This window comes from Aspergillus caelatus (assembly GCF_009193585.1).
Source record: "Aspergillus caelatus strain CBS 763.97 unplaced genomic scaffold BDV27scaffold_30, whole genome shotgun sequence".
In the NCBI taxonomy this organism is placed as follows: Eukaryota; Fungi; Ascomycota; class Eurotiomycetes; order Eurotiales; family Aspergillaceae; genus Aspergillus; species Aspergillus caelatus.
In genome coordinates this window covers 24,182-34,214 of record NW_022475293.1, presented here as the reverse complement: position 1 = coordinate 34,214, position 10,033 = coordinate 24,182, and the positions used below count along the sequence as shown (strand labels likewise).

The following is a 10,033-nucleotide window of genomic DNA, read 5'->3' as shown; positions in this document are numbered from 1 at the left end:
AATACTGCGGATGAGAAGACAATGACTATCATAAAATATACCGGTAGTCAAGCGGATACCTTAGGCAGGGATATGTACATGCTTAACTTCGGGTCCGTGATGATTAGCGGCCGTCTCCACCCGAGCTTAAATGGCAAACACCAACGTCACTTCAAGCTTTGCCGAACCTCCATCACTTGAACTTGTAAGAGCAGCTAATCCTTGCTGTAATTTTCTTTTCCGGAATGTTCCTTGCTAATCCAAGTATCAGACGTCTGGGGCATTTATGATCATGAGTGCTTACAGAATGGCATTTCCTGGTTTGCGCTCCGTCGCAACAAGGCGCGCGGTCATCTCCGTGCGAAGGAGCTTCTCTACCTCGCCATCCGTGAGAGATGCTGCAGGCTCCACGTTGCCCGCTAAAAAACCTGTTGGGGCTTTTCGCGGAGGGTAAGCTTTACTGATTAAACGTCTTAGAAGGCAAGGTTACCCTTTGGTTGTAACTAACCAGCTCGTAATGCTAGAATATTTGGCTTCCTTACTGGGACTATTGTTGCCGGTGCTTCCGTCTACTATTACATCCTTGGGGAGTACAGAGTGACCAACGAGATGTTGACAGAGGACATATACGTATGTTATGGGTCTCTCTTTTGTTTTATATTTCTCCCTTTTTCTCCAACTTGCCGTTATCATAATCTTCTCTTTCCCTCTCTTTTCGTTTTCTTCTTTCTGTTTCATCACTTGGTCTCCGACAATTCTTCCATCTGTTATATTGAAGCTCAACACAGATTTGTCTTTCCTCACACAAGTATCACCTAGTTTAAGACATAGCATAGCTCCCTCTTACGCCTTAAATTTTTCACATTTTGGCCTGTTCGCTCGAGATAATCATACTAACCAGTTTAAACAGGCGCTCCAAACAGCAACACAGAAACTTCAGACATACATCGGTGAACTGGAGACGAAAGTGGACCAACTGAGGAAGAAATAGTCCTCACAGAATAACGCCATAACCAGTTCCCAACATATCTTTCATCAGGAGTTTGTTTCCGCATGGTTTTCCAAACATACTATTCAATTTTCAGATGCAGTTTATGCCCGGCATTGAGTGAGCTTTAATAGGAGAACGTGATTTGTTCATGCGCTGCATCGATTGCTACATAAAAAGACGTATTATTTATGATATTAACTGGACTTATGATTTCTTGCCTTATAACCGACTGTAGTAAATGTACTCCATACCGTCAGGTCAACTGCGTCATTCCAAAGGAATGCAAACATAGCAAACACAGCAAACACAGAATGTTCCATGGAACATTTTTGGGGAACGCCAAAAGAAACGCCTTTTGCGATAACATTGTCTTAACCCAATACAATCCTTTTTTCCTTTTCCCCCTTTCGTACCAGCAATGTATCACGTCGAACTTCTTCCGAGCACGACAACTCACCTCACTCCGGGGTGGACCTACGTCCCTGACAGGGGCTTCGACCCATCCAAAGCAGCGATCACGCCCACCATCGGCAGGAAACGAGGCATTCGCGACCCCGGCAGCCGTGGAGACGTATCATCAAGACAGGCGAATGCGATCATCCGACATTTAGCAGAGCTCGATCGGGAGAATCACAGGGATGTCCATATTCCGATTCCCGTGAAACAAAAAGATGCAGCTGGAAGAGGTATCTTGATCTTCCCCGAGATGCGTTGACGGGTTTTGCGACAGGATAATAGCTAACAACCGCTCTGCCACTCACCAGGAACAAGGGGCAAGGTTACCTCGAATGTGCGCCGTATCCTTCAATCGCAGAAAACCTTCCGAAACTATCTCGACGACGAAGAAGCCGCGTTAGCGCAAGCAGCCCAGTCGACTACGACGCAGCGTCCTCCAGCCAACAAAGTAACAAAACCATCATCATTACGAAGAAGTTCCACACCCGCCACAACGCCCAAACCTGAATCCTCGCGTCAGAAGAAACCATCTTCCACGGTACCCGCGTCTCAGAGGGCATCGGCGACACCTGCAGAACCACCGAGCGCCGCTACCACAGAAGACACGGAGAAGGAGCTAACGAAGGAACCCGAGGACAAGCAAGCACTTATCAAAACCGAGCACGACAATGACCCCCTCCTAAAATCATTTATCCCCTCTGCGCCGTCGGAGCGTATCATGCAGGCACTTCTTGCGGAGCCGCCATTGACGTATAATGCTTCTCGCGCTGGTCCGCCAGTCACAATAAAACCGCAGCGGTATTTCTGCTGCGTGTGCGGTTATTGGGGCAAGATCCGCTGCAAGAACTGCCCTTCGCGGACCTGCGGCTTGGATTGTTACAAACTTCATGAGGACTCAAGATGTGGGGCGTTCTATTAGGCCATTCAATCGGATAGGCTGAAAAAAAAAAAATACCGGATGGTCGTTTTTCGCGTCTAGATCGTCATATTGGAAACACCAGACCGCTCTATGGGAGAAGATTACACTCGCCCGAAGCAGATTCCGCTGTTCACAGCCCAAGGTAGACACCAAGGCATACTCCCATAACCTCGAGAGAGGGGCTCCACTTTGTGTTCGCGAGATCATGAAGTACACGGGCGCTATTATCTTATAGCTGCAGTATGAGCCATGTGTCTATTATATTCTTCCGATATATTCCACTACAACTTGATGAAGCACACAAGAAGCCTTCCTTCAGATTCGGCGCCTATCTAACGCTACTAAAGTTGTACGGGTTGAGTAGCTTGTTCGGCAGAAAGACGCTCCGATGTATAGGCTGAAGGAAATAAAGCGTCCGTCTTCATTCGAACATATTCGCGGGGCTCAAATCCGGCGACTGCCTCATGCAAGTTCGCACCCCTAACCATGGGTACTGTCAATTGAGGCACTCAGAGACGTCAGACCCATAAAAAGCAGATAGGAACCATCTATCCCAAGCTTATGAAGTCCTCCGGAATTGTAAACAAAGGACTAGGACGCATTTCTAGACCCGGGTGTCGTTTCCCAATATCCAGCAAATAGCGTGAAAATACAGCGCTAATATCACTACCTCGATGGAAGAAAGATGTATAGCTTTCGATTTCTATCATACTAAAATGTATATGCATGTATTTATGTAAATATGTAAATCAACACTTCAAATTGATACCAGCTCGTAATTCCTCTTGCCGGATTTCAAACATAACCTGGACTCCCACAAACAACGCCGCACAGGCCGTAGCCAGATAAACCAGACCAGAATAAGACCCCAGCATCTCGCTTAGCAAGCCCTGGATTCCGTCCAACCCCAAAGCAAACCCGACCAAATTGGCAATCATCATCATGAGAATGTTCCCTACAGCACCAATACCACAAAGGACGCGGTACGTATTCGGGCGGGAACGCCATTTGTGCGCGGGGAAGAGCAAAGTAGCGATGATCTCGGGGAGGACGAAGAGGGTAATGAGCCATCCCCACATGAGGAGACGGAGGTTGAGATCGTGCCAGAGAGCAACAAAAGTGAAGACGATGAGGAAGTTGAAGATCTGGCGGGCTTTGGCAAAGAGTACAGATGATGATTTGTTATCGTCGCCGCGTGCTCGACCTCTTCCTCCGCCTAGGGGCACGTAGACGTAGCGCACGATCCAGCGATTGAAGGAGCGGTGCCAGGCGCGCCAGAAGGCGAATGCGGAGTAGTTGTTTGAGACGCAGCGGACCATGTTCTCTGGTGGGTCGACGCCGTCCACTAGGGCCCAGAGTCGGAAGAATCGCCATGGGATTAGGAGCTTCAGCCAGATGATGTGCAGGTTGAAGAAGCCTAGCATGCTGAGCTGGCCAGGGCTATACAATGACCAGTCCGGGTGTGCTTGGGAGATGGCCACTGCGTAGATGAAATGCAGAATGAATTCCATGGCCAGCACAGTCAAAAGGAATCGGACGGCGTAGCGAGTAACGCGGGATCTGGTAAGAGATAGAGGTGGGAAGCGCTGCTGTGAGATATAATCGTTGAATGTTAAAATGGGCCCGGCTAGATATAATGGCGAATACAGGACATAGGCGAGATAATTGCGGCCATTGAATGCGGAGGGCTCCGCCGGGATGTTCACGCGGTCACGCTCCGATAGTGCCGTAGGATCAGCTTGTTTCTTCTTATAACCGTTAGACAAGAACTTGCTTTATGGAGGAAACGACTTACTTCAATGGGACTAGAGGCTGGATAATCAAGGCTCCAATAATAATCCATATTGAAGCTGATCTGCCGCAATATCGTGACCTTGAACAGCACCTCCCACCGAGGCATTATGCCTCCAAAGCTATCGAGATACCGGGCCCAGAGGACTAAAGGAGAGTCCTGCCCGGCGTTATCTGCTGAAGGCACCAGCATGGTGGCTATGCGCTCGAAGGGGTAACCCGTACAGAGTTCGTTCGCAAAGAGTATCGCAATGTTGAATGTCCAGGTAATAGTAGGCACATATTGTCGTGGAAGCGATTTCGCAATCTTATAGTTTACATATAATATACCGAGCACCTTTATGGCAGACACACCATGGAGAGCAACGATAAAAATCAGTGCGAAATAAAAGTCAAACCGTACCCGACGGGCCAGGCGAGCGTCTCCCTGAGCTGTAGTCGCATTGGCCTTTGTTTGAGTAGAGCTTGCATCGACCGATTGTCCAAAGTGTTCGTAGACGCGACGGAGCAGTGGATGGGCAACCAAAAGCGCGAGGAGGTAAGGAATGTTATCACGGAAGCTGGAATACTGCGCATCCGAATTGTCCTGCCCCGGAGACGAAGAATAAGCAACAGTATACAGCATAGTATAGACCGGAGTACTTACCACTTTGCGCCCAGCTATCCAACCAGGGGACAGTAAATGAGAGTATGTTGGATAGGTCGGATGACTCTCTAGAGCACAGTCAGCATTGGCCTGCCTCCGTTGGCGCAGAATGCCCTACCCTGTGACACTTCGATAACCGTTTTGAACATCAACGGTACTGCGATGAGAAAGATGACATAGTATACCCAGAACTCGGGCGTGCGCCACTTAGGAGGAGCAGCATTGCTGGCAATTGCATTTGCGCGGGCATCTTTTGCGGGCGCAGATCGCGTGTCAGCAGCGACGGCCTTCAGTGGAGTATTTGACGAGACAATGAAACGAGTATCCAACGTATCCAGAGAATATAGGCGTCGGAACCAAGAGAGAATTGAAGTCATTTTAACTAAGCATTGCGTGGCCAGAGCCCCTCAAGAAATGTGTCGAGGGGGGACTGATTGCGGAGAAACAACAATATTTTGGGAACAAACCGAGGATCTATTATTGGTTCAGGGGCGGAACGTTGATTGGCGATAAGCGGAATCACGGGTTGATCTGGGGGAATCAGGTGACTGGTCACTGATGAACGATCAAAAGTATTCAATGTGACCATATGTATTATTCTAGGAATGGTAGACTGCCTGTTTTACAAAGACTGAAGAAGGCAAGGAGAAAACAAACATCGCTCCGGAGATATATATAATGACGTCAATACTCAAGACTAGACATAAAACGACGATCTGTCAAGGTTGCCTTATAGCTATCAAATACCCCTGTAAAAGGGATCTTCGTGCTAGAACTCAATTCTAAAGACCAGTTGACTCTCTGTGTGTGAACCTGGTAGTTCTCCGTACGCCATACTGTATTTGACAAACAGCCTGTTACAGCCCTTCGTAAAGGCAGATGACTAATGGGTCTACAACCACTTCCATTGCTTGAACATCAAACAACTACAATATAGTATACTGTCAGGACAAAGACATAGACCGATATTTGCAGAAATACTCGCTCCGGAAAGAAAACACAACTATCTCAACATGTCTATCCAACGGGTACAGTCCCCTCCCCTCATCGCCAGCAAAAGATAACAACAACACCCCGCACTCATCCGTTACGTCATTACTTCTACTGTATAGGGCAGAAGCGAGGCTGATAAGTTATGCAGATCGCATTCAAGGTCAGTGGTACCGTTCAAGGTAGGTAATTATGAGATAGGCCTAAGTTTGTATCAATTTGTCGATAGAGCACAATGCAGTCTTGAAGATGGAAACCGGGGTAGCTAACTAGAGCAATCAATCAACTAGGTGTCGGCTTCCGGTAGGGCTCAGCCACTCTACCAGCAAACAGAGCAATATATTGACAATTGCTATGTTGCAGTGACTTCACACAGAGGCGTGCAGCCGAGTTTGACTTAAAAGGCTGGGTGAGAAATACCACCTGTGGACGGGTTCGTATTTGCTCTTTCTTCCCCTTCCACCCTTGCCTCCCTAGTCAACGATCCTGGAATATGGGTCAATACCATGTCCAGCTTCTACTACCCCTTCCCATGACTGATTAGATCATCAGGTCGAGGGCGAAGCCCAAGGAACTCCAGAGTCCATCCAAAAACTGCTCAAGGAAATCAACAACGGCCCACGACTGGCGCATGTTGTTAAAGTGGAGAAGAAGGATCTTGCCGTTCAGGATGGGGAGGCCTATTTCGGAGTCATGCGCACCTCCGAGTCGGCTTTTGATGCTACGAACTGATCTCATTTCTTAATGTGTGACTGTCATTAGGCGGATTTGGGGCTTTGAGCGATTGATTGTATGTACGTGTATACCAATGAATGAGGTGTGTATATACTAAGCTGTGTGAACAATGTTTATGTATACACTCCTGGATGCCACTATGAATGCCAACGTGATCGAAGGAAATAGGTAGGCATTCTTCGGTTAGATGTGATGCTCGGAGCGTTAAGCCCGACTTCCAATGGGTCATTACTCACGGAAGTCATGACTTGCCTCCGAACTATAACCTGCTCAAATTCCCTCAGAGCTCGGAGGACTTAGTGAAATGTCTAATTAACCTTAATTCGAGGCTGGGCGGATGTTGTGGGGCAGGCCATGATGAACTGAGAGGCCGGTCATCATCACAAGTCTCGTCATCAGGAGAGAACCACAAGATGATGATATATATAATAATTAATAGTAGTATAGATGGGATGCTAGCCTGTCACCATCTTTCCGGACGAAAGTTATAGCCAAGGGACTGAGGCACAAGTTTTGGAATTTAAATTATCAGAAGGAATCAGGCAATAAGACAATATACACAAATGCAGCATTATTTACATGTACGTGCCATAATTAAGGGTATCCGTTGTCGCCGCCTCAGTGATCATATCCCTTCAGCTCCTGAATAAAAATGTCGGCCGCTTTCTCGCCGATCATAAACGCAGTATTGGCCGTATTAGCACCGACGTTGCCCGGCGGCACACTCAGATCGGCAATCTTGAGCTTCTCGACACCGTACACGCTCAGGCTCGAGTCGACAACGCCGCCCGCGCTCTTGGGTGCCATCTTGCACGTTCCCAGCGAGTGCCACGTCGTGCCCACATTAGCCCGCAGCCACTGCTCCAGCACCGCGTCGTCCTCGGCCGTGTACACAATGTCGGGCACATCGTCGGGTAGAGGACCGTCAAAGGGCTCCGAGGGGGTGGCGGCGTCCGAGTCAGCAGCGAAAGCCGGGTGCAGTGGGGCAAACTCGCCGCGGTAGACGTCCATGCGGCGGATAATCTCCCGCTGCTTCTTGTAAGACCAGACGGATTTCTTGATGTCGATGTCGTCCTCGTCGGCGAAGAAACCCGTGGCGAAGTCGAGGGACGCGTCAAGGTCCTTGGAGGTGATGTGGAGGTGGCCACGGGAGTAGGGGTACAGGGTGAAGGTGGAGCAGGAGAAGTACTGGACTTCAGGCTGGCCAGTGGAGTCTCCGGGGAAGCTGGAGAGGAAATGTTCTCAGTATACTCTGCATTCAGGACGACAGAATTGGAGTTGGAGATGGCTTACCCGTTGAGCGAAGTGATCATGGAAAGCGGCTTCGTTGGGTTAGTCTTGTAGTCGCGGTTCCAGGCGCTCTCAAACGCGGGCCCAAGAGCCTTGGCCTCCTCGTCGCTGGGCCGGAGCTTCGAGTAGACATCGGCGGCGGTCCAGCCTATGATGGGGTCGTTCTTCTTAATGAGCTCGTCGACGTTAGTGCGGCCTGAGTAGATAGCATCAAAGGTCTCGTTGGGTAGGAGGCTCGAGTAGTAGGCGTAGGTCATCAGCTGATGGTCCTGGTATTCGGCTCCCACACCGGGCACCTCGGCGACAACCTCGACGCCCGCCTTGCCCAAGATCTCAGGGTCGCCCACGCCAGAGCGCTCCAGCACGAGCGGGGTGCCCAGGGCGCCAGCGGAGAGGACGACGAGCTTCTTGGCCTTGACCCTCTGCGCAGGCTTCTCGGCACCATCGTTGAACTTGGGGTTGGACCTGAACTCGACGCCTGAGGTCTTGTTGCCGTCAAAGAACACACGGATGACCTGGTGCTGGGTGAGGACGTAGAGATTGGGGTGGACGCCGTCACCGAGGCGCGGGTGCAGGTAGTTGGAGGCGGCATCCTGGCGCTTGCCTCCGCTCACGTAGCGGATGTTGCGCTGCGTGGCATTGATGGTCTCCAGGTCCTGGATGTCGCGAGCCTCCGGGTATCCGAGCTTGGCAGCTGCCTTGATGAAGCCCTCCTCGGACGCCTTTGCCGTGTAGTTGCTTGCGGTGGCGATCATGGGGCCAGAGTAGCCGTGTGTCTCGGGCGAGCCCTCACCTTTATAAGTCTCGAGCTACCGAGTGAGTCAGCTAGTGCTCAATTGCTCACAACTGGATCAGTGGACACAGCATCACATACTTTTTGGAGATAGGGAACCAGGTCCTTGGAAGACCACCCCTCGACTCCCCACTGGTCGTAGTCAACGGCTTGAGCACGGCTGTAGGTGAGCAGGTTGATAGACGAGCCGCCGCCGAGGACACCGCCGGACGGCACGACAAGCGAGCGATTGCCCACGGCCTTCTCAGCGATGCCCTCATAGAAAAGCGTGTCAGTGTTGCCGGGCAAGATGTTGTTGAGCAGGAGCAGGGGGTAGGTGACGTTTCGAAGGCCCTGGTTGTCTCGGCCACCCTCAACAATCAGAATGGACAGGGTCGGGTAGGCATCGCTCAGTCGAGATGCCACGACACAGCCCGCGGTGCCGCCTATGTCAAAAAATCCATTGATTAGCTTTTGTGGTTCATGGCATGTTGACCGGCCGAAGCTCAGTGCAGCAGTCCGTATGGATCCACGAACCTCCGACGATGACGACATCGACCTCGTCAAGCCCCTCAGGCAACTCTTTGTAAAGTCTGCCCATGACTGGTGAGAATGGTGTTTCAGCGCAGACGAGTGAGGAGAAGAAGGCCCAGGAGATAAGCGCACGAAGCCAGAAATGCGTAGTCCTCTGAGTACCACTCAGGAAAGAGAACATGGTGGCTGCGCAGCGGTTAAATACATCGAGGTCGATGGAGCTGGAGATGGCTGCGATCCCATCTATCTCTTGCGCCCTAAATCGAATACGAGACCCAAGAGTAAGCTCAACCCATACGACGAGTACAGAATCTCTTCGAGGCTGAGGCAATTAGGCCTCCCGTCCTAACTGTCCGCCTTAGGACCACCAACAAGCTGGCCAATCAATATATCATAGACAAAGCAAGCACAATCAGCTTGCATTTCTTACCCCGGCCATTGGTGACTTAAACAAGGTCAAGTCTAGTGCCACATCACCGTTGATCCCAGAAGGAAAATCTCAATGGATGGCGTATCACTTAGGGACTGTCACTCTCGACGACAAGTAGTTAGTTAATTGTCTCTCACCCCCTTCCCTCACACACATCATTAACGAAGGGGAGGCCCTCCATTATCACATTGCTGTTGCCCAAATTCCACTAATGCGCTGTGGGGGTATGGAGTACTTGTCTTCCCGTTCGTTACCTGGGAATCGACACAATCAAGATATCTCTACTTCTCGGCCGGGAAAAGTGAAGCTCATGATATTACACAGTACGAAGGGTTTCCATAGAAGGAGTTCGGGATCTGCTGTACGTAAGGAGTTCAGAACTGAAGAAAATTTGCAAGGGGTCTGACGTATGGAGAGCCCGATAAACTACTACTTTACTATGGAGTACTCCGTACTGAATCAACCAAAGACGATCGGGATCCGAATCGACTCGGAGGTCA

The 10,033-nt window shown here is 50.2% G+C and overlaps 5 protein-coding genes across 5 annotated transcripts; 3 read left to right on the top strand and 2 right to left on the bottom strand.

Annotated features, from left to right (window-relative positions):
• The first annotated feature begins 192 nt into the window (after positions 1-192).
• Positions 193-1,205, top strand: BDV27DRAFT_123213 (uncharacterized protein). The gene is made up of 3 exons (XM_032065817.1): positions 193-429; positions 504-609; positions 890-1,205. The coding sequence occupies exons 1-3, from the start codon at positions 266-268 to the stop codon at positions 968-970; spliced, it is 351 nt and encodes a 116-aa protein (XP_031930896.1). The 5' UTR covers positions 193-265; the 3' UTR covers positions 971-1,205.
• A 169-nt stretch (positions 1,206-1,374) lies between these two features.
• On the top strand, positions 1,375-3,088 carry BDV27DRAFT_123212 (putative HIT finger domain protein). Its single transcript, XM_032065816.1, has 2 exons — positions 1,375-1,656; positions 1,735-3,088. Exons 1-2 carry the CDS (start codon positions 1,389-1,391, stop codon positions 2,343-2,345), a joined length of 879 nt encoding a protein of 292 aa, XP_031930895.1. The 5' UTR covers positions 1,375-1,388; the 3' UTR covers positions 2,346-3,088.
• Positions 3,089-5,222, bottom strand: BDV27DRAFT_123209 (putative glycerol:H+ symporter (Gup1)). Its single transcript, XM_032065815.1, has 4 exons — positions 4,901-5,222; positions 4,783-4,850; positions 4,141-4,722; positions 3,089-4,090 (listed from the first exon to the last, which is right to left on the bottom strand). The coding sequence occupies exons 1-4, from the start codon at positions 5,157-5,159 to the stop codon at positions 3,095-3,097; spliced, it is 1,905 nt and encodes a 634-aa protein (XP_031930894.1). The 5' UTR covers positions 5,160-5,222; the 3' UTR covers positions 3,089-3,094.
• A 351-nt stretch (positions 5,223-5,573) lies between these two features.
• Positions 5,574-6,678, top strand: BDV27DRAFT_123206 (acylphosphatase). Its single transcript, XM_032065814.1, has 5 exons — positions 5,574-5,810; positions 5,924-5,954; positions 6,063-6,075; positions 6,136-6,205; positions 6,325-6,678. The coding sequence occupies exons 1-5, from the start codon at positions 5,796-5,798 to the stop codon at positions 6,502-6,504; spliced, it is 309 nt and encodes a 102-aa protein (XP_031930893.1). The 5' UTR covers positions 5,574-5,795; the 3' UTR covers positions 6,505-6,678.
• Positions 6,679-7,012: 334 nt separating this feature from the next.
• On the bottom strand, positions 7,013-9,954 carry BDV27DRAFT_123204 (uncharacterized protein). The gene is made up of 5 exons (XM_032065813.1): positions 9,788-9,954; positions 9,107-9,628; positions 8,672-9,015; positions 7,801-8,606; positions 7,013-7,732 (listed from the first exon to the last, which is right to left on the bottom strand). The coding sequence occupies exons 2-5, from the start codon at positions 9,282-9,284 to the stop codon at positions 7,126-7,128; spliced, it is 1,935 nt and encodes a 644-aa protein (XP_031930892.1). The 5' UTR covers positions 9,285-9,628; positions 9,788-9,954; the 3' UTR covers positions 7,013-7,125.
• Between the last annotated feature and the right edge of the window lie 79 nt (positions 9,955-10,033).